Genomic DNA, 23,909 nt, shown 5'->3' on the forward strand with positions numbered 1-23,909 from the left:
TTCCACACTCCCTCCCCTTAAACTCTGGTACAGTAAAAGTGACACCACATCTGATGCCTTTTTATTTACTTTATTTTTTTTTTTTGGTAACATCTTAAAATAAGAACTGTACTAAGTTTCTTACCGAAGTGGGAATATCAGAGAAAATTTCTTTAAGAACAACAAGAACAAAAGCCCTGTAAAACACCTGGGTTATTTTTTTTAAATGTCAAACCTCAAAGAGGCTGCCATTTTTTAGATGGACTTTCATTAGAAAAATCAGGTGATGAACACCAGTATTTCAGAGACTCCTATATGTTCCACTTCAAGTTATAATTCTAGAAATGTTACCTAAATGGGATCATTCTTTAGAATTTGGTTTATAAAAATGATTTGTGCATAGTTGTTTGGTTGATTTAGGTTTCGAGGAATATAATGACATGCTATTTATAATACTGTGTCTTTGTTTTTTCTTTGTAAAATCCCTTCACTAAAAGATACTAGTTTTCTTAAGTGAAAACAATTTTAATGCCCTGATATACTCCCATGTCACCAGTATTAAGTAGGCCGCTTCTATAGGAGAACTCTGAGATCACGTTGATTCTGTTCTTAGCCCGGGATGTTAGCCTTTACTCAGAGAGTTAGGGAATCTGGGAAACCAAAGAGAAATTACTTAAAAAAAATACGTAAATGAAGATATTATTTCCTTCTGGTCTGGTTCTGGTCAACCAGGTGGAATGAGATTTGAAACATTTCACTAAAATAAAGCTTATTAAAGTCAGTTATGACTTTGTGTGAGCTGAAGTAAGTCAGATTCTATAATTACCATGTTCATACAGTTGCTCTTGCTGGAAATGTAGAATACTTGGGTTATGAATTTTCAATAATGCCGCTTAAAGTAAGGGAAGGCATGTTCAAGGAGCTGCCTGTAGTTTGAGATGGGGTCCCTCCAGCTCTCTCGGGCCATTGAACAGGAAGGAGGAAAAGAAACCTGTGACTATCATGTTGAGGGAAGAACAATGGAAATTGTTGAGTGAACTCTTTATCTTCTGCATGCAAAGCATACTGCTAATTACAGATAGTGGAGAATACAAAAGTGTAAGATAAGAACCCTGCTTTCTAGCTCCTTTCCAATTCAGCGAGGAGCTCTGACATTTTAAAAATTAAGAATAAAGAACCAAATTATGTTTGATAATTAGGGCAAATAATGATTGCTAATTAAATACTTTCAGAAAGAGGGAGAAATGAAGAGAAGAAATTAACATGGAACTCAGTAGAATGCCAGAAAGGAGGAAGCAGGTGCCCCCAAGCAGAGCAGCAGATTGAGACACAGTGGTATTCCTCTCCTTGGCTTGGTTGTCTCTAATAACGATCGAGGCCGTTCTGTGTGTTCTCAGCTGTGGGCACAAATGCAGCATTCCTTTCTAAGTACTTGTTCTGCGTAGGATACAGGAAACTCAGCCTCCATAATCCTGCATTCATCTAGATTTGTTGGTTGACGTCTAGTGACTTTTCTGGGAGTTGTGGGGTGGACTCTCAGGCCCACAAGGGCAGGGGTGTTTTTCTTGTGGTTTTCCAAGTTCCTGGAACACTGCCTGGCATGTTGTGGCCTCTCGGTTAGAACGTGAGAATTAGTTAAGTTTCAGTAAAATGGGGCTCTGTAAATGGACCTGTTAAGTCTCATAGTCAGCTGTCAATCTGCTGTCCAGGCCTTTGATATATTAGCATTTTCTTTCTCTTCTGATGAGCTTGGATAAGGAAAGCAGCAGAGGTCTGGGAAGATGGTAAGGGTTTACTGGAAACTGGAACCCTGGATAGGAGGAGTGACACATTTGAGAGGAGTATGAGAAATTCAGTTTTGGAAGTACTGAGTGTGAAGTACCCCACGTGATCTAGGTGAGCATGTGGGTAAGCGGTTGAGCTCAGCACGTCCTTTACGTAGAGCTTGTAGCCGAAGCCGTGAGTGCAGGCAAAACTGGCTGAGGAACAAGGGCCACCACTCCTGGAGCTCCTAGAATAGCCCTGTCATTGCCCTTCACATTGATTCCATTTCCTTCTCTCAGTCTTGTTAAATGCATACTCCTGTTTCCCATTGCGTAGTTGAGAACACTGAGCTTTAGCACGATGAGCTCTCTTTCCTGGGTCACATAGCAGGTGAGGGTGAGAGCTAGGCTTTGTTTCTAGACCCATGTACTCTGGAGTATCAGCTGGTGCTAAGTGATACTGAAATGTACAGGAAAATGAGGACCGTGCAAAGGCCACCGAATATATTTTTCTAGGAGTCGTTGGTAACCTGCAAGCGTACTCTTACTAGAAATCTGATGTAGCGACAGAGTACAGATTGCAAGGAATTAAGGAATAAATGAGTGGAAAATTTTATAAAAAATGGAAGTGATAAGTTAAGACTATTGTTCTGAAGAAGTTGAGGGGAAAGCAAGAAATAGGACAGTAAGGTGACTTTATAGATCAAAGAGGACTTGGGAGAATGTGGGAATTTTGCTATGATTTTTATTTTGTTTTAGGATTTCATTCATGCATGCATTCATTTATTTCAACAAATATTTATTGATTGCCTGTTCTCTGCCAGGTTTAGGGGGGAGATATAGTGGGGGAACAGTCCATAGTTCTTGCTGTCATGGAGCAGGAGGAGGTGAGAGTGGGTGTCAAGAAACACAATCTGGAAAACATTATCTGGATAAATTCTATACAAAGAGTTAACAGTAGAGTATAACATGACATAGTATGTCTGTATGGAAGTCTTAGATTGTATGACAGAAAAGGGCTGCTTTAGAGATGTTCTCTGAGAATCTGAAAGATAAGAATATAGCCCATCAGTGGGAAGAGAGTTAGTTCAGGCATCGAGAATAGATAATGCCAAAGCCTTAAGTTGGGAATAAGTTTGACATACTGGATGGAGGCTAGTGAACACAGGGGACGGTAGTATGAGATCAGAGAGGTAAGCAGAATTCAGATGTTGTGGGGCTTTGTAAATTGGGGTAAAGAATATGGATCTTTATTTTAAGTGAAATGGGAAGTTGATACTTGAAGAGATTTATGCAGGTTAATTTTACATGATCTAATTTCTGTCTTAAAATGAGCACTCTGGTTGTTGTGTGGACAAATACATTAACGGAGGGTGGGGGCAGGTGAAAGCAGAAGACCAGTTCATAAGTTGTGGCTCTTAGTCACACAAGAGGTCATGTGGCTTGAACTAAAGTCCTGGTAGTAATAGAGGTGGGGAGAACTGATTAGACTGGGGATGTGTTTTGGGGGAGGATTTAACCAGCCCCGCTGATGGATAGGATGTGGGGTTTCAGTCAAAGAAAGGAATCACTATGATTTCAGGATCTGGGCATGAACAACCGGGCAGATGAATGGGCAGTATTCAAGGGACACATAAGCGTGGTTACACACTGAAATGAAGGATCCATTGGAAGGAGCAAGACTGAAGTTTGCAAGGGAAAGAATTCGTGACGTAGCAAGGTGCCAGTGGAGATGGGCACACCTTGGGGAGCTGATTTGAGACAGAAGTGTAGGAGTTGGCCTTACACAGCAGAGGGAAAGAGACAAGACAGAAATTTCAAGATGAAAAGGAAGTTGAAAAGCAAATATTGGATGGCCTTGAATTTTAATAAAATATTAGACCTATTACTGTATTCAGTTACAAACAGCTCAACTACATACTAATTGTTTTATGTTCTACGTATTAACTTTCTAATTTAACCTTAATTTTTATCGTTGTATAACCTGTCACTTTGTGCATATATAATTTTTTTTTCTTTTTGGCAGGTTGTAAGCTCTACAAATGGAGAGTTGAACACAGATGACCCTACCGCAGGACGTTCCAATGCACCCATTACAGCCCCTACGGAAGTGGAAGTGATGGATGAGACCAAGTATGTATTTGTTTGACTTCTTTTAGTAGCTTTTTGTGCTTCAGCTGTGAATGTTTGAGACTTATAGTCATGTACAATTATTCCAGGAAATTTTTTTCAGGGAATAGGTGCATGCAAAACAAGTGATATTTTCAGTTATTTTAATCACTGAGTTTAAAATAGTGCTATTTCAGTAAATAATTTATAACACAAAAATACTTATTTAAGAACTATGCTCAGTTTCTTAGAATTAGCAGCATATTTTTGGCTTTTTATTTTTAGGAGTATTGATGCATGAAACTTATTTCTGTAGGGTAGATGCTCAGTTTTTTTTCTTTGTAAGTATAAGAATAAATAATTATTAATTTTATAGTATCCTGCATGTGTTCATATTAGTTTTAAAGTAGTTTTTCTGTGAATGTAAGTGATGATGCTGCTTGGAAAAAAAAGTAAGCATGAAAAACAATGTGATAATTTCAATGTGGGCTATTTCTGATGATTTCTCCCTCTCTCTCTCCCTCCCTCTCCCTCCCTCCCTCCCTCCCTCTCCGTCCCTCCCCTTCTCTCTCTCTCTCACTTTTCTTGTATTTTTCTTTTTGTGTGTGTGTATAGCTGCCAGAAAGTGTTGAACATGTGGTGAGTTTTCAAGTGTAGGCAGGCAGAAATAGCTCCCTTGACTGTAATTTCAAAGATTTAGCATCATTTTGTGTTTAAAAAAAAAATATCTTTCAACATAGAAATTACAATTGGTCAAAGTTGTTCAAAAATATTTGGTGTCATTTACAGTAGGTCTGAAAAGCAAGAAATAATTGTTTGAGGAGCTCTTTTGCCTGCTGCAACTTTTTTTGTTGTTCAAGTGACATAGATTTGGGGGCACTTTTTAATTGAGTAGTTGATAACACCCACTCTGCTTGTGCTTGTGCGTTTGTTCTGTAACACAGAGGCTTCGTTTGCTATTTTAAGTAGAAAGACGGGATTTTGAGTTTTAAGCTCTCTTTTTTCCCGTTCAAAAAATTATTAAATACACATAGCAGATCCTTCACCCCCACCCATCCCAAGAGCATCACTAAGAGAGTATTTCATTGACTAATTGTATTGCCGTTGAGTACACATGGGATACACTGATAAATTTATGATTAACTATAGTGAGAGAGTGTTATGGAAGTCCTCATCTAAATAGTTCCTGCTCATTGCAGATATTGTGAAAAAAATATTCCTATTAAGTCGAGTTAATGTTGGATTTAAACTCTTCTCTAATCTTTGCCTCTAGTTGTAATGCCATGTTTCATATGTTCCTCTCAGTTTCAGGACAAATCTTGAGTGAGCCTGGGAGTGAATAAGAAAAGTTGCTTAGATTAGCAAATTTTGGAACATTCTACTCCTATCCAAAAGGAGCCTTACATGAATTCCAAAATAATGCTCATTTGCTGGTTGCAAGATGAGGAGACTTTTGTTGGGGATACTTCTTTTTCAAGAGCAATGATCAAGTATCCATTTTTATCACTTTGTGGAATTTATTGACAGTATGGCCTAGTGGATTTGAGGATGTAGTGAATCAGCTACATACTTGTGCATTTTTACATCAAGAACAAATACCGCCGTCGATGTTTGCTCGTGCAGTCGTAAGCGGAGTTCGGAAAGTGGTGTGGCCGAGTGGGGCACACAGGTCCTGTGCGTCCAGCATGGGTCGTAGAATCCTGCTTCTACAACTTAGAGTTGCCTTCTTCGAGCTTATTTCTTTCTCTCTAAACGGAGGCTCATAATAACTGCTTCGCAGGTCACTGAGGAAATTAACTGTGATAAAGCACTGCTTTTTTGTCTGGCCCATGGCAGGTACTCAGGAGCTATTCCTACCCTGTTTATTTCCTGGGGGCCAGCCACCTCTCCCATCTTTGTTCTCCTCGGCCTTGTCCCTCCAGCAAGTGTCCCCTGTTTTTCCTTCCACACCCATACTCTTCACTGAGACTGGGTGTTCTGTGTCCACTTCGTCCTAGACACCTGCTTTGAGCCAAATCGATTCCCCTTTCCCATGTTTTCAGTCACCACTTACACCGCTTGGGTTTTAGCAATAATCTGAACCCACCCCAGCCCTTAAGTAGATGGCTCACCGGTAGGGAAGATGGCGGTGTATTAATGCACGTTCATGGACGCGGTTTCAAATTTGATAGTGGTGATGGATGTAAAACTCTTTGAATGTATTAAAAACTACTGACTTGTATACTTTAAAAGCATGAATTTTATGGTGATTTGAATTATATTTTAGTAGAGCTGTTATTTTTTTAAATACAGAGAGCAGCCCATAATTTCGGTAAAGCCTGACTCCAGATGGGTTACAGAAATCCTCCGACCTTCCCTGCCTCTTCACTGGTTAAAGACTTCCAACACATCACATTTGGTTTCCCTTTAATCAGGGTGACTCTCACATTCCTGCAAGGTTGTTACTGCATTCCTCATACCTTCTTAGTCTGTGGTGAGGGACTGTGAGTGTGGTTTTTTCCGAAATCGCATCTTACGCTCGCTTCTCTTCTCTCTCCCACCATTTTATAGGTCTCTAGGAACCCGCCAAGAATTCCCTTTCAAAACATGTTTCCAACTCCCTCTCTTTCTTCTCACCTGTGATTGGCGGAGGCCCCCCCCCCCCCCCCCCCTAATTATTATTTAGAGGGGCCGGCTTCCTAGAATAGTACCTTATAGGGCTGGATCTGTAATTTCCACGGGATGCACAATATTCTGTTGTCCCGCATTTAAAGTGGCTCATCCATTAGTAACGAGATTTTGCCTTCTTCACTGTGGCTGGGAATTTTCTTTTTTTTCAAGACAGGTGATACAAGTGGTATCCCCCTCATCGTTCCTTCCAGGAATTTAGGAAAACAGGGCTTCCTTGGGTTTAGTTCCTGAGTTTTTAAGTAGTATGTAGTTATCTTTTTTCCCCTTTATTTCTCTTTGTGTTCCCTTTCCAACACTGCTGAACAGTTACTGTGCCTTTGGTAACATGGTGATTACGAAGATAAGCCAAGGCCCCTGTGCTCCCTTAGAAAAAAGAGCAAGTACACCAGTAACTGTGACATGGTGGCCCTCAGTCCTGGCTTCCAATCACAAGCATCCGGGGAGTTTCAAAAATATGCTAACACCTAGGCTGTGCCATCAGAGTTTCCAATTGAATTGTTCTGTGGTGGGGTCTGGTTGACAATATTTTTTTTTTAAGATTTTATTTATTTATTAGATAGAGTGCGAGCATGAGCGGGGTGGGGAGGGGCAGAGGGGGAGGGGGAAGGAGAGGGAGAAGCAGGCTCCCTGCTGAGCCAGGAGCCCGACGTGGGACTTGATCCCAGGACCCTGGGATCACGACCTGAGCCGAAGGCAGACGCTTAAGGACTGAGCCACCCAGGCGCCCCTGGTTGACAGTATTTTTACTGAGGAGCACCCAGGATTGAGAATCATTGGTCTAATACCCGGTATTACAGGATTAGCTCACAGGATACAGTGTGACTGGATTTAAGAGACTGGAATGTGCTCTTCCAGCTGGAAGATCAGAGGCATCTTCACGGGTAAGGGTACATTTGCCCTGGTTCTCCAAGATAAGCAGGCTTGACAAAGGAGTTGGGTGCAGGAGTCCGAGAGAGGAGGCTGAGCAACATGTGGAGCAAGGACAGAGTGAGGCAGGTGTGAGAAGTGACCCATTCGTGTATAGCGTGTGCGAATGCATCCTGGTGGGACCTGAGATAGTCCAAGTGCCCAGTCTCAAAGGCCCTTAGTAGCCAGGTGAAAGCAACAAAAAAAAAAGACATGATCCTTTCTCAACACAAGCAAGCAAGCTGTGGGTTGTAAGCCAAGAAATGGTATAATCAGATTGAGCCTTGAGATAATTAGTTTGGCAGCACTTTTGAGGCTTATGTCATTTCCTGGGGTTCATTAGATTACACAAAATCAATCCATCCTCCCCTTCTCTCCCTCTTGTAGTACAGACTGCCTGGAAAGGCAGCTTGATGCAAGATGAGACTAAGAGGAGAGGGAAATAGATAGGAACCAAATTTGTAAGAGCTGTGTGTGTGGACCTAATGCCTTAGACTGTGGGAGAACCAGTGGTGAGAAATAAAAGGCAGAGTTGGCAAGGCTGTATCTCGGCGGGGGCAAGTTGGGGTGGCGCATTGGAGAGAGGAAGACACTTATCCTGGGTGTCTGTTAAGAGGCTCTTAGCAGTGGGGGAGGCAAGAAGTTCTGAAGTCAGCGAGCATTACAGGATGGGACAACTTTGAAAGTCATTTCAGACTTGAGGGACTAATTGCATGTGGATGGAGAGGAAGAAATTGAGGATGAGGATGGATCTGCAGGTTCCCAGTTGGAGTAGTTATATGGATGGTCTTGGGCTTCTATCTGAACTCTTCTTGCTTGACTGATCAGTTCCACATTTTTTACACCAAGAGGTCCAGAGATAAGAAATTACGTTTTCATGTATGGATTTGAAGGGGGCAAATCCTTTGTCAAAGAATTAAAGATAGATGTCTTAAAAGCTGTTTTCTGTATACTCATCAACCTAGATAAGGAGAGGCGAGGCTCGGGAGTCCTGAGTGGGTAGGGCCTAGCAGCTGTGAAGCAGTCTTTCAGCCAAAGGCGAAGCCAGTGAGTCTTTGCAGAGAGGACAGACAAGAACTTCAGGTCCGGACAGAGACCCGTGTGTCAGTTTCAGGTAGATGGGAGAAGGAAGGCTAAGACCTGCATCCAGGAAGATAGTCAAATTCTAGAGGCAGGAATAGGCCATGAATGAAAGGGAAATGGTGCAGTGTCCCTAGCAAAGCCTCGGCCCTTCTCCTGTATGTTTTCTAGAGAGTTGAGGACTTGGATCCATTATGATCTCCTGTTTACCACCTTAACAGTTTTTACAGCAACAGCCCTTAAGTTCATCAGAAACAGGATTTAACCATTTATTTTGAAATAAATTAAGAGTAGAGCTGTGGTGGGATGCCTGGGTGGCTCAGCCGGTTGAGCATCTGCCTTTGGCTCAGGTCATGATCTCACGGTCCTGGTATCAAGCCCCATGTCGGGCTCCCTGCTCTGCGGGGCGTCTGCTTCTCCCTCTCCCTCTGCCCCTCCCCCTGCTTGTGTGCTCTCTCTCTCACTCTCTCTTTTGAATAAATAAATAAAATCTTAAAAAAAAAAAAAAGTAGAGCTGTGCCTTCAAAGCTTTTGGGCTAGCTACAGAATCCTGTCAGAGGCATGGACCTGACTCGTGAGATCCTACTGGCTTACTGGAACCACACAGGCATAAGCAAGAAAGAGCCAAGAGAAAGAAAAGCATTGACAAGAACATGATTTAAATGTCTGGTAACCTTAATCAGTTTCCCCAGGGCTGTCAGTAGTCTAGATCTGAAGAGACCCCAAATGAGGCATCAACTAACGAATAAGTAAATGTCGCCACTGAGCAGCTTGGAGAAAAATGTGTTTAAAAATTTTAAAGGCGTGGATAATTTTCTAAGACCAGCTAGTTGAATATAGTGATCAAAGTAACCTCACCTCACCTGTGGGAACTTCCATCTGTGCTCATTCCTGCACTATTTGCTATTATTTGCAGTTATCGTTATCAGTAACTTTTGTTCCTGTTTGACTTGTGGCAAGTGTCAGAATTACATTGTTTCCTTTTACACCTTGCCCGCACTCTTGTCAGTTGATGGCATGGTGGCCCCTCAGTATCTGCGGTGCTGAGCTCACAGCTTCTGGGACAAGGACTCGCTGGAAATGGAGAAGCCAGAGGGGAGGCCAGGCAGGTGCACGTAGGTAGAGCAGGGCTTCTTGGGTTTAGACTCCTGTAAGAATCTGATGCAAACCAATTTTCTCCAGGGAAGCTTCCACAGGCACTCAAATCTGCATCTTGTGAGATTTCACTAGGGCTTGTGGGCCCTGGGGTAAGAACTCTAGCTTTAGAACATGGTGTAGAATTTTGACTAGGTTCTTACTCTAGGGGTTGCACTTATGAGGAAAGTCACTCATTTATTCAATAAATATTAAATGAGTACCAACTCTGTGCCCATTTGTGGGATGTATCTGTGGACAAGCCCTTACGAAGCTTACATTCTGTGTGGAGGCAGATAATCAGTAAATAAATAAATTCAGATTAGTCTGAGGACTGAGAGGAGCGTAAAATGGTCATGTGACAGAGTGGCCATATGGGAGCCACACTGTTTTAGATGGAGGGCAATTGATAGGAGACCTAATTTCTTAATCACAGACTGTAAATCAGCTGCTTTGTAATGAGTTTTAAGAAACCAGCCACAGGTTAAATATCCATTTTCTTCTTTTTATAACTGTATTCTATTTTGAGAGCATCTCTCCTTTATTTGGATGCGTTCGTATTGCCTAGAGCAATGCTGTCCTCTGGTGGTAGTCAGTTTAATAGCATGCCAGCTTCCCTGGCAAATCGGTTTCAAGGGTTTACTCTTTATTTGGTGGGATTTATTTCTAACAAATAGGTGTCTTTTTTTTAGATTGGCTTTCAATTTAAAAGGCCTCTACAGTTATGATTCATTTGAAAGTTTCATTTAGTCTCAAGTAAATGCTTGGATTGGTTTTCTGTGTTAAATAATACGTAATTGAAGAAAAGATGACCTAAGGAATAGGTCTGCTGTCTTGAGCTGGAAAGCAGATTGATATTAGAAAAATAAGCCAGACAAGGTGAATTGCTAATGCAAGTGTGGAAAATCTGGAACTTGTTGATCAAAACATGTATTACATTAAACTCCCCGTTCCAAAAGGCTTATTAAAACACTTTTTAATAAACACTTATTAAAACACCTTTTCAGCAGAAAAATCTTAAAAGATTGTAGTTTGGAATTTGAAGAGACAAATGACAGTATTTGGAAACAGTGAACATTATTAATATAACTTTATATTAAATAATAAATCTCCACTGAAAGGTGATCATATTCTTAAATTTAGTATTTTAAATATTTGGTCTGTTCCTTCTAAATACCAATTAAATTTTTTTTTTTTTTACAATATGAACGTTTTATGACTTTTCTAAGTCCTTTATTGAAAGGTTTTCTTTTTTTTTGAATAATGGTTTCATCTCTTAGGATCTGAGTTAAATAATTTTTTTCATTGTTTTATTTTAGAAAATTTATGTAACAGATTTGAGAAAGTATTTAGGTAGCTGACAGTTACAAATGAAGTTGACTTATTTTTATAAATCCAGGAAAAATCCATTGTATCCAGAGTCATCTTTTATAGAGGTAGCTCTTTTCAAGGCCCCTGTTGGGTAATTTGTTTCTGGTTGCTCTGGTGGTCACCTTAATAAAAGTAAAATTCATAAAGATTGATAACTGCACAGATTTCCAGTTGAGTCTGTAGCAGCTGACATATATAGGTTTGAATTATTCACACTCCATGGTCTAATCATTATGTGCTGTTTGAATGGGGTTAAAAAATCCAGTCGTGTAATTTGGTTTTGAATGCCGCATAGTGATTTCATAGTCATGGCATAAATCACAATAAATGGTCTGAAATTATTTTTGACTAACGATAATGTGGGTGGAGAGATTGTGTAATTTAGCTGGGACAGTATGGGTTTCTGTTTACATTTCTTTCACAGAAAGACATAAAAGATAATCTAGCAATTATTTCATCTTCCACAATCTTTTGCTGGAGAGGACACTTAAAGCTAGGTGGTCTCCATTATGCTTAGCTTGAAATGACTTGTTTAATAGCCTTTGCAGGCGGGCTGGTAAGAATTAGAGGAACATCGTTATAAGGTCACATTCTGTACGAGCTTTGAATTGGCAGCATTTTGTTGATTGAATCACCATGCATATAGATATTTCTTTAATTACAAAACAGGATTTACATATTTACATATGCACACACACTAGGCTTCCATGAAAAAGTCAAAAGAGCCTCTATGTGTCGCTTGTCTTCTTGATACTCTGATAGATAGACTTTCCTTTAAGTGTGGAAGGGGAAAAGAGCCAGACCTATATTTGAAGGAATGCCAGACTTTTAGAATAGATATATGCATGTGGGTGTGTATTTTTTTGTGAGTTTCTGCTCAGTGATTCTCCTCTAACTGTGAGTTGGCACCAGCCTCAGCATCACTCCCCACATGCTGCATGTGTTTCATCTTCTCATGACCAGGGGAGAACTTACTATGGAAAAAACCAGGTCTCTCAGGCGTCATCTCTAGATTTTTTTTTTTTACTTAGGAATGAAACTCCGAATGCTTTTCCTTCATAGACTGCAAGACTGAATCACCTTGATTATGCTATTTTAAATATTAAGCACAGTTTTTACTTTCATTAACTTAGGATAGTTTGACCTTAACTCTTTTTTTTTTTTTTAAAGATTTTATTTATTTATTTGACAGAGAGAGAGACAGCGAGAGAGGAAACACAAGCAGGGGGAGTGGGAGAGGGAGAAGCAGGCTCCCCGCTGAGCAGGGAGCCTGATGCAGGGCTCGATCCCAGGACCCTGGGACCATGACCCGAGCTGAAGGCAGACGCTTAATGACTGAGCCACCCGGGCGCCCCCAGTTTGACCTTAACTCTTAAAGATTAAGAAGTGCCAGTATTGACATGCTAGTTAATGCATTTTCTCTCTTCCAGTTTGTAAATGTGGTAGAAAATGTTTGTTGAAGAGTCTATTTGGGCTTTCTCTTTTTCTTTCTGGAATCTCGTCCTTGGTGAAAATCAGTTCCTCAGTATTAGGATAATTATTGCTTTTCTAACAATGACTTTAATAATCAAATGTAAATATCAGGAAGAAAGGGAGAGAATGCATAAGATGAATTTTATAAAAGCATGCCCCTGCCAGAGGTTAATGAGTATTCAAAAGAAAATACGGTGGGTCGGTGAGGATTCAGAATTCCACACCTCCTCATTTAGTCTTGGTGCAAAGCCTTTTCAATTTAGTGGCTCCTTGTAATGTTGCATAGAATGTCTGGCTGTCTTCCTAAAAGGCACGTTGATGAAACTGTAGTAATAACTCTGCCTGGGTTCACTAATATATATGCTTCACTGGCATGTTCACTGTGTATCTTGCATTAGCCTGTTGCTTTTTACGACCATTGAAATTAATGTGCTAAGCTCAGCCTTTACTTTGTGACCCTTAGTGCCTTTATAATACAAGAAGTGTTTCCCTCCATCTGCAGGTGCTGCTGTTTTTTCAAACGAAGGAAAAGGAAAACCATACAGCGTCACAAATGACTCTGGACACAGACAGATCATGGGGAGTTACTTACGTGTTCATCTGCTGTCTTGTGATTAAAATCATCTCTGTAATGACCACATATATTTCCAAGGACTCACTCTTAGAAACAAAATGTCATACTTCCATACTTCATTTTGTGGTTGTCTTACATTCATATTTTTTTCTAATTTAACTTTTATGGAAGCTTTAAAGTTTTGTCCAAACATGAGTGCTTTGCCCATCAATGAATGGACTGGACCAAGGAGGTGGTACTGACGGATACAGCTCTAAAGACATTTTTCAGAAGCTCTCCTCCTGTTGTAGAAAGCAGTACAGTATCTTCAGTGTCAAACAGTTACATGCCTAATCTGGTTTTTTTTTATAACTTCTGTAAGAGCATAATCAAGCAGGAATTTTCTCCCCAGTGGATAATGCAACAGAGAAGACGCAGTTGCCCAACTATGTAAAAGAAGCTATTTTGTGAGAAGTTCATTTCTTGTGTGACATGCGCATTGATTTCAGTATTACTGATGGTACTGCTAGTCATGAGTCATACTAACATTCTCTCTGTGAAATCATGGTACAGTCACTGCCCAGAGGTACTGAGGAAAAAGCTCTATGGGTTCGGCAGACAGTAGTGGTCAAACGAATCACCAGTAGCGTGCTGGATAGGAGCTCTGCTTTTGTGGCACCACGACGTGAAGTACAGTGTCGCTGAAGTGGCAAAAGCGCTTTTTTAAGAAAAAAAAAAAAGAAAAATGCAAAATATTTGTATAATGTAACTTTATGCTTCCACATGATAATGTATGTTAGACAGCAAGAAATGAATACTTTGAGAAATTAAATATGTTGGAGTTTTTTTTTTTTTTTTTTAAATACACTAAGGAGAAGAAATAAATGTGAATCTCATTGCAATGTGTAAGGTTGAAGTCTGAGGAGATCCCACTGAAACCTGCTGAATGATTACATTCTCCCTTAAGCAGAAAATTTTGGATGTGCCATGCAGTGGTGTCTGTTTATTAATTATTTGCTCTTTGATAAAAAAAAAAAAAAGGACCCCCAGGAATAAAAACTGGGTCACTCTATTGCCCTCTGTGCACATTAGTCTCTTGTATTCAACTTTGCTGGTTCTCTGGAATTTTCCTACTTTTTAGTATAATTTTGATGATTGAAAACTATTTTGGAAAGGATGGGTCAGGTGCTTTGCCTCCATAGTCTTTTGAAGTGCCTGCATATGAACAAAGTAACAGTTCTGTAAAAAAGGAAACCCATTCCACTTTTTAAGTATGCTTTGTTTTAAGCCATAAAGACACAGGTGTACTTTGGTCGCATTCTACTAGCCAGATTCTTCAAGAAGAGTTAAGACATAAAGACTGGCTAGAACGAGAATGATGTTTTTCAAATCTCATCTTCACCTTTCATTTAGAAGATTGCTACTTACTCTTTCCATGCAACCCTTTCTTTGTCTTTAAGTGCATGCCTTCCGGCGTGCTTATTTATTTTTATTGTCTCAAGGTAACATTTAAAATGTGTAATTAAAGTAAATAAATTACATTTTTGACTTCATTATTGCATTTACAGGGATTTAATTGTACTTGGTAATTTATTTTTTCTTATTAGCCAAAAGTTCAGCGTGTTGTTTTTGACAAATTAGGCGCCCATATGAATACTGCAAATCAGGACATTGTTTATCATTGTTGCTCTGAATCGTCTGAATGATCTTTTCAAGTTCTTGATTTTAAAGGCCCACGCTCAGCCTAGAAGACATTTGCTGTATAATTTGGTCAACAGTTTCCATTCTGTCTATTTGTATACTGTCATGATGTCTTAAACGACAGGAGTTACATACTGAGTTTTTATTTTTTGTTTGCCTTGAGCAAGGTAGATGGATGTTTTGGCCATTATAATGTGAAACCACTTTTTTCTTTACAGTATTTGACCAAATTTGTGTGTCTATGATATTTGTAAATACATGGCGATATCTGTATTTCTTATCATAAGCCTATTTAGTTTTATTCTCAGTAGGGTTTTTGGACTGTACAGTGTTTATATGATCTGAACTCCTTATACATAAGAAGGTGTGTATATTAATCCAATTATGGACTTAAAATATTTTAAAAGTATAAATACCCTTATTTGCTGCAAAGACCAGTGTGTAGACATTTGCTTTTTAGCAATATTTTTAAGTGCTCCATTTTAATGCCAAGGAGTAAGTCTTTTGGCAACACAAACTGGTCAATAATAGGTAATGCAGGTATGTTCAGGTTAAGCCAACAATGTTTTGCATTTTTATGCTTCTTTTCTGTCAACACTAATGAAGTCAACATTGCCTGAATGTCTGAATAATGAAACACATCCCTGTTTAAAAGTATGTAACTGAAAAAGAAATAAAAAATAAAGGTAGTTTTTTTAAACTCGCTTTTTCCCCCTTCCTCTAATGACGAGTGAAGTGATGCTACTCGTAATAACCTAAGGTAGGAGTTCTAAAAATCCGATTCATTTAGTTTTGTGTATGTGAGAAGCCAAGCTAAAGGAAGACGCTTTTGTGTTTTGTGTTTCTGTATGGATTTTGCTTTGTGGGAGCCCCAGCGTAAGGAGTACATACCTGGAAGTGTCTGAGCTTTCCTTCAAGAAAAAGCCTTTTACACTTCCCTGAACCATTTAATAGAGCGATTAATTAAAACTAATGCTACCAATAAAGCAAGGAAAAGAAACAGAATCATTTTATTCCTTTTAAAAAATGAAGTCATACTGGGATGTGCACAGCAGTGAAACGTGATTAATCACTTTTCAGCGAATGACTTTGCCATTGCAGATGGAGAGCATGTATCTGGGACAGACTCTCCCAGCTTATCCTGTGCCAGGTGCTCTCAGGGGAGTTTTCCAAAATGGTATTAATAGTGCTGTGCTTACTGAAAGATGCTCCAGGTAAGATAAGGCAAAGCAGCACCGGCTGACACCGGCATTCAGAGGCGGTAGACCTGGAGATGAAACCTAATGGTCAAAAGGCCCGATGTCGAAAAATCTGATTTAAGATGGGGGGTCAGTCGGAACGACAATGCAGCCGCATCAGCCAGCACCCTCCGAATTGCGAGAGGCTTACACAGTAGGGGGTGTACGTTACCGTGTCTCACTGACAAGGCCAGCGGAAGGGCCGGCTTCCGACGTGCTAGATCCTGGTGCAGAGTCAGGATCTCCCTGTGTCCCTCTCTCGCTTCCTCCCGGGCTGTTCTCATTGCCAGGGACACTTCTCCTGTGTGGTAGTGAAGCGGCCACCCAGCAGTTTCCGACTTCTGCCGTCTTCGTAACCTCAGCAAAACGAAGAGCGGTTCCTCTCAGCGGTCCTAACAAAACCCTCACACTGACATTTATTGCTTCCTTGGTTCACAGGCCCACCCCTGAGCCAATTACTGTGGCCAAGGGAATGCTGTTTTCCCACCTTCAGAGGACACACTGGACTGAGAGATGAGGTACGAGGGGTGTTAGCCAAGAGGAAGTGAGGGCATGATCACCAGAAGTCAGAGCAAGCCGACACTGCCCAGGCAAAACCCGTAGGCGGCCATCGTCTTGATGAGAAAAACGGGAGAGAGCCGAAAGGCAGACCTAATCATTTTAAATCCGGAAATGTTATTATTACTGGACTTTTATTAGTCTTTTTTTCATATGTTATTAGAAATTATATATAGCAAGTGAATACATTTGAAAAACGTTCTAGACTCAGGTAAAAACGGAGAGGTCCTCAGTACCTTCTTTGGTGTGTTTTTGTTTTTGTGGAGCGTTAAAGGTGTTTGTGATAGAGCTGGGTTAGTAGACTAAAAAAGCTGGTTTTTCTGCAAGAGTACAAATAAGTGGAGTTACAAAGCTTGGCTGATGTTCAGGATAACTAGTTTCTCCTCTGCCTAAATCTTATACAGACCCACATGTTATTAGGAAATGTACTTAATGAGAATACGTGGATCATAACCAAGGGAAGAACTACGTATTATCAGGTTGTATTGCTGGGATATAAAAATGCTTTTGCTACAAAGAACAGTTGTTCACAGGAAGGTTCACCATATTGCAGTTGTATTCAAATGTAAAAACACTCCTGCACTGGTCTAGACTGAAGGTTGGCAAACTTTTTGTGGGCCAAGAGGCAAAACTGAGGCTCTTAAATACTTGTGTAACAAGAAAACAAACTTCCACTAATTTTTTATTAATGGGATCCGAATTATATATTAATGCCTGAGTACAATTTTAAAAAAAAAATACAAGTCTAGTAATGATAAGAATTGAATTATTTTGAGGGGATAATATTTCACATAGCTGGGGTTTGAAATCCATGGCAAATGTTCATCTGTTATACAGATTGGTAACATGACTACATATTTCATCTTTGAGAATGTCTCCTGCAGATAGATACTACCAAATACTGTTATCAGTCCTCACATGTATGATTTTCATTGAACATATTTATCATTTGGAAGGTACTTACAGAATTCCATTAGATTCCACTCTTGATATTTGCCCTTTGGTATATTATTCCTTTGCAGGTATAATCACTTCCAATTGACGGCTAAGTAAATATTCCTCAGTTGTACAATTACATGGATTTTGAGATCCCAAAGTCCGGCTGGAACTGTGGTTGAGTTTGGAAAATAGATGCACTGCAAATTTGTGTGGGAATGGAGCTCTTGTTCCCTTTGAACCTGACCATTTGGGAAGTTGTGTAAAGCAGTATAACATTACTCTTGATTTAAACATGAGATGTTACTGTATTGACTTTGCTGCAGTGTAAGTTTCACATTATAAGTGCTGTTCTGCCTTGTAATTTTAAGTTGAATTTATTAAGAAACATGATCAAATCTGCAGCACAAGCAGAATTCAGGGTTTATCTATAATAGGCAGAGGTGATTCTCATTTAACAAATTTGCAGTCTTCGTCCTGAGCTGAAAAAAAAAATTGCAGTAACACTTTACCACTGCCATCAAACTGCTGTATGGTTGGGCTGGTCAGGATCCTCAGTTTCTATTTCTGATACAACTTCACGGAAGTGATGATGGCTAAGACCATAAGGGTGAAGGAAATACACCATTGACTACAAGTTCAATAACCTGACAGATTCAGGTATATTCCACAAAATACCTGCTGACAAGTAATACAGACTATAAACATTGACTTTAAACATCTTACATTTTGACCAGCTTTGTAGATTTGTCCAGTGTACCTTTCTCTGCTCCATGCGTTTTTAACCATCTGTTGCAACACATCTTAGTAGGTTCCACTTCATTCCACACTGAATTGGTGTTTTCTCAAGTTTCCTTAAAAATATTCCTTAAAATAGTTGTTCTCGAGAGGCTCTTCCTAAAGACTAATTCTCGAGTCCCTTCAAGCTCAGCACTGACTTCTCTAATAAACAAAAACTGGGCAGTATCGCTAATGTCTGTTGGCTCATCAAAAGCTAAGGAGAGCTACTTGGAATCATTTGCCTTGCTTTTTATTTGACTCTTGGTGTCTTCGAGTCTTCAAGCACCCATCCTTGCTAAAAAGCTAGTCTTTGACAAATTCATTTTCTCTGTGCATACTTCCTGGCTGCTGTAGTCAAACACAATTAACCTTAAGTCACTATCAGCAAATAGCTCTGCTTGGCTAACAGTGAGCCCCTTGTTCTCACTTTTGTGTGTGTGTGTGAAAGATTCTACTGCGATGAGATACTCTGTTGTAAGTTTTCTAACTGTTCTGACTGTTGCTTTCCTGTGAGCTGGGGATATTGTGATGAGTGCTTAGTCTGGTAATGTCACAATAAATTGTATTCTTTTCGCACAGCTAGAGTGCCGTTGCATAATAAACACGATGCTTTGCCATATAATTGTGTAACAGATAACCCACATTCCACTGTGCCTTAAAAGTGCTACACTTAAAGTTCACTTTACTTTTTTTACATGATTAATATGCACTCGTAATAAAAAATAGGAAAATGTCTATGTGACAATATGTGTGGCACTTGAAATGCTGTTGAATTATAAGTGCATCATTGAGCTTTGGAGTGTGTTGAACGGCAGTGTGTAGCAACGTGAATGCCGCAGATGGTCTCTGTCACACTTAACTCACCTCAGCCATAGACACTATGTAAATGAATGAGCTTGGCTGTGTTACAATAAAACTTTATTCATGGACAGTGAAATTCGAATTTCCTACAATTCTTACGTGTCATGAAATACTCTTTTTTTTTTTTTCAGCCTTTTATTAATGTGAATTCCATTCTTAGCTCATGGACCAAATAAAAGCAGGAGGTGGGCTGGATTTGACTCGCAGACCGTAGTTGGCTAACCTTGGTTCTAGTCCACATTGGATGGATTTGGATATGTGAAGTAAGTTCTTTTGGTACCTGATTGAGTGTCACTACCTACCAAAGGATAACCTATCCTCCCTTTGTAAAAGGAAGGGCCATTTTTAAATAGCATCAAGAATTATGATAATGGTAAAGAAAATATATACCACAGTGCATACGGGAGTTGGAAATAAAGCCAGTGAGGTATCTGGCTCCTGTACGGAGTTAGATGTTGAAGCAGGAGAGAGCCTGAATTTTGAGATCAGACAGATTTAATTTGATTCTCACTTCTTCACTTAACTTGTAAGAACAACGGCAAAGTTATTTGACTTCTTGGCATCAGTGTCGTCCCCTCAAATTGCGGATAATGCCTTCTCTGCAGCGTGGCTCTGAGGATTAGTGATAATATTTATAATCACTCTTAATTCAAGGTACCTTTTACCATTCCCCTTATAATAAAGTAGAGTTTAAAACTGAGCAACACCTTGACTTCTCATGCAGAGTGTGCTTCTGCTCCGAGACAAGAATAAGGCCTGGTATTTATCAAACTTTGTCTTGGATGGAAGCCATCATTCCTATCTGTTGAGAAATATTTGTACCCTAATCCTGTCACATTACACCATTAGCTATCTTGCCTCCCTTAATGGCATTGATAAATTTAAAGCCATCAATTCTGTACCTTTATTGATAAAAATGTCAAACTGCAGAGAGCCAGGGCCAGACTCTGTGTCGAGTCCCTGTATCCTAGCTGAAGGTCAGTATCAATTCATTGAGCCAATACCACAATCTCTAAGCGTTCTAATGTATGATAATCCTCTGCATTACTACCATCAGCTTCTTACAGATGCTTTGTGGAAATCCAGGGGAACAATCTAGTTCATTTCTTTGGCCGTTTCCATTATCCCATCAAAAAAAGAGAAAAAGGGGAACTGGATTTAGTCTGATAGGACTTATTCTAGTGATTCCTTATATATTGCTAACAATCACCATTTCTATTTCTAATACTACAAATTGCCTTTTAACTAATTCAGTCTAATCTTACTTTGAATCAACCTTATTTATCAGTCTATAAGCTACATAATCCATCTTTTAATTTTTTTTTTAAATAAAAATTTCATTTCCCATCTCTCTTCTATCTTGCTCCATTTACCACCCATACGATCTTTCAGTATGAAATCTGTCCAGGTCTGGATACTCAGTTTTCCTTTTTAAATATTTGTACCTGTGATGGGCTTCATTTCCTTCTTGCCATATCTTCCCCCCCTAACTTTCCTGGCTGAAGGTTTTTCTTGATAAAAAAAAAAAAAAGAAAAGATACTAGAAAAAAACTGTCATCACCCTGTAGCCTTTTCTCTTCAGCTGACTTGACACACAGTTTACAGAACACTTTTTTGTTGGCTTTAGTATTTTTTTTAAAAGAAATCTTCAACTAATTCCCAAAACCTCAACTGACATTTTACCTTTTTTCATATTCATTGGCTATGCACACTGTTTCAGCTCTTGTATGTATGCTTTTAAAAGCTGAGCTTGTCAGAAGAGACTTTTTTTTTTCTTTTGGCAAGCTTATTCCTTTTTTCCTTATCAGGATCATTTTTATTAGCAGAGCTGGAATCACAGTCTTGAGCTCCCTTCACGAGGTATCAGAGATCTTAACATGAGTTGCTCACATTCTCTCCAGGTGCTTGACACTTCCACTTTATCACTCAATTCCTTCTTGCTGGTCATTTTTGTGGTCTAGAGTAGATTTTTGCTATCTCTACTTCCTGGGAGATTAGCTTTCTGGCATATAAAAAATTGTCAGATGTTCTGCTTTTAGAAAAAAAAAAAGATTCTGTGGACATTTGGAGTTCTCGATCAACTGCTAAAATTTATGTTTCAGTATTTTGTGCTCTTTTAACTGAAGTTGATATATTTAACGTTGTTTTTTTTTTTTCCCCCCACACTTAGTGTCCAATCTGATTTTTCTTTCTCTGTCCTGGCATTCTGTAATATATTTTCATCATTGTATTTGAGTTTTTCCTGTCTTCTTTGCTCCAGTATTTTCCACAGTGCATTTTACCTTGCGTGTCCTTCACTTCACTGTAGGTGTATATGATCCCAGTAGACTGCTCCAAAACTCCCTTCTCGTGTGCGTGTTCCACTCAGAAATTTTTACACCCAGTCGTAGTGACTTCCTGCTCGTATTTACTCTACTCTGTTTTTACCTGAGTCTTCCTGTTCATAGCTCCTGTCTGCACATTAGTGTGAAGACGGTTGTGTACGGTTTTCAGGATTACTGCTAAGTTCTCTGCTTGAGTGAATTACTTGGCCATCTCTAACCTGGTGGTGTAGACAACAGCCACTTCCATGGCTTTTATCTGCTCTTTTCACCTTCATCCTCATTCAGTTTAAAAATTGCATTAACAAGTCAAATAGGCTCTTCGCCGGATCTCATGAGGTAACACTCTAAGCCATCTTGAATTGTGCTTTGGAAATGAAAATCTCATTGTAAAACATCGTATGAATAGGAAAAGCCCTCCCTTTTTTCCTGTACTTTGTATTTTGTCCTGTGTCCCATATTGACTTCATCAGGATGCCTTCAATTTTCTATATGCAGCTTTGTTTTTAAATGATAAAAACTACAAATTATAAATTTATATGATATATCTATCTATATAATGAATTATAAAAGTTTGGCAAACAGAGCTCTTTTTTCCTCCACGATCATTGGTGCTCAAATCACTTCAATGACGTCACCAACTGAAAATCATACCCCCACAGATCAGCATCTGGACGCTCCTTAGGGTCTCTCCTACATGTTTGAGGGAAGACCAGAAGCGGGGACTAAGGCTTGAAAGTACTCATTTTTCATATTCCAGAAAGGAAAAGAGTCTTCTTTAGCCAAAGTCCCAAGTTGGGAACCAGTAACTGCAGTTAATTCAAGATACCTTCAGATTAATTCACCAGCTCTGCCGATGGCTGTGCTGCTGAAAACGAGCTGGTGGACGGCAGCCTCACTCCAGCCCTCTGAAGGCAAGCAAATCAATGACAGCCCCACGCTTGTGGCCGACAGCTGGGCAGCGAGTGCCACAGTTCTGTGGCCACGTTCCCATAGGCAGCTGGCCACCCAGCCTACCCGCAGGGACCATGCCCACGGTATTGTGTTCAGCTCTTTCTGATCTCCTTCACCCCTGCCGAATCCCTGTCAATAGTCCACTTAGGACATCCTTCTCCCACCCCGTTGGGGCCATCTCCTTCCTTCTGTGAAGTTGGCTGACACCCTAAGGTTTTAGGAATAATTTTGTTTGAATACTGGGTGTGCTTAAAAAAAATGTTTGATAAATTCTTCCCTAAAGAATTGTGAAATATATTTATTCTTTACGTGGTGCTTAAGGAAATGGGAAACTCCATATTCTACATAGTCAATAGTATGTAGGAAGATTTCTCTTTGAAGGTATTAAACAGGTCTGACAGCTACACTGACCAAGCTTTTCATGGTCCAGACTACCTAATTGTTCTGAGTCCTGATTCCTCGAGAGGGTCTGTCTGCCACAGCAGGTGAAGCTCCCTTCATCCACATCTTAGAAGAGAAACAGCCCTGGGTGTTAGGTTTCTCACGGGAGGATGAACTGTTATTAGGGGGCTTGGGTAGCCAGTCTCAGCTACTGGCAGAGCGCGGGGCCGTGGGGAACTCACGACAGGAGGGGGGGGCCCTGGGCACCAGGGCAGAGGGGGCTGTGGGTGAGGGTCTGTGCTTCGTAGTTGCATAAACCTGCACCTTGGCTCTCACACTTGCTGGCTCTGTGACTTTGGCCAGCTCCCTCACTCGCTAAGCCTCAGGTCCCTTGTTTCAAGAAAGAAATTGATAGCACTCATTTAATGGGGTTTTGGTGAGGACGGTGGGATAAGTTCATTGTCGCACAGTTTGGCTCACAGTAGGGTCTCCATGAATGGTCGTTATTATTGGCCATTATTGAAGCTGTACAGAAGACAACAGCTGCCCAGGGGTTGGGGGTGTGGAGAGGGGTGAAGTGGGGGAAGGGGTGAAGTGGGAGAGGCCCCAGCTGCACACTTAGCCTGCAACTGAGCCATACATTTGTAGTAATTCAAATATCTGCAAGTGAAGGTGTTTTGGGCAAGCCACAGATCAATGGGAAATTCAGTTATTTTGGAGAAAACAGAAAAAAAAAAAAAGACTGCTGGGAGAGAGGGTATTGATTCCACTGACTGTCAGAGGTTTCCTTGCTCTTCTCTTCCACCTCATTGGTGACTCAGTGGCCTCAGAGAAAGAGCCCTGGAATAGGAAATTGGAAATGTGTTCTATTTGGGGTTCAGCTATGACCCAGCTTCATCGCTCCATCTTTCTGGGCTTCTATTTCAGCTCTAAAAGGGAACTGTTCTGAATGTTTGTGCTCCACTCTCACCCCCAAATTCATTCTTGAAGCCCCAACTCTCAATGCAGTGATATTTGGAGGTGGGGCTTTTGGGAAGTAGTTAGGTTTCGATGAGGTCATGAGGGTAGGGCCCCCATGATGGGATTAGAGCTTATGAAGTCTCTCTCTGCCATGTGAGGGCACAGGGAGAAGGCAGGTGTC

At 40.2% G+C, this 23,909-nt stretch overlaps 1 protein-coding gene across 5 annotated transcripts in view; it reads left to right on the plus strand.

Moving 5' to 3' along the window:
* Positions 1 to 15,462, plus strand: part of CSNK1G3 (casein kinase 1 gamma 3) — a 109,807-nt gene extending 94,345 nt beyond the window's left edge. For 3 of the 5 annotated variants that reach the window (XM_044917123.1, XM_021702206.2, XM_021702208.2), the window contains 3 exons: positions 3,769 to 3,875; positions 4,467 to 4,490; positions 12,988 to 15,462. In XM_044917123.1, the coding sequence (XP_044773058.1) occupies positions 3,769 to 3,875; positions 4,467 to 4,490; positions 12,988 to 13,042 (186 nt within the window). In that variant the 3' untranslated portion in view covers positions 13,043 to 15,462. The remainder of the gene's footprint in view (positions 1 to 3,768; positions 3,876 to 4,466; positions 4,491 to 12,987) is intronic. The other 2 variants (XM_021702209.2, XM_021702210.2) reach the window with 1 other exon arrangement.
* The last annotated feature ends 8,447 nt before the right edge of the window (positions 15,463 to 23,909 follow it).

The sequence above is a fragment of the Neomonachus schauinslandi genome, chromosome 7, assembly GCF_002201575.2.
Source record: "Neomonachus schauinslandi chromosome 7, ASM220157v2, whole genome shotgun sequence".
NCBI classification, from domain to species: Eukaryota; Metazoa; Chordata; class Mammalia; order Carnivora; family Phocidae; genus Neomonachus; species Neomonachus schauinslandi.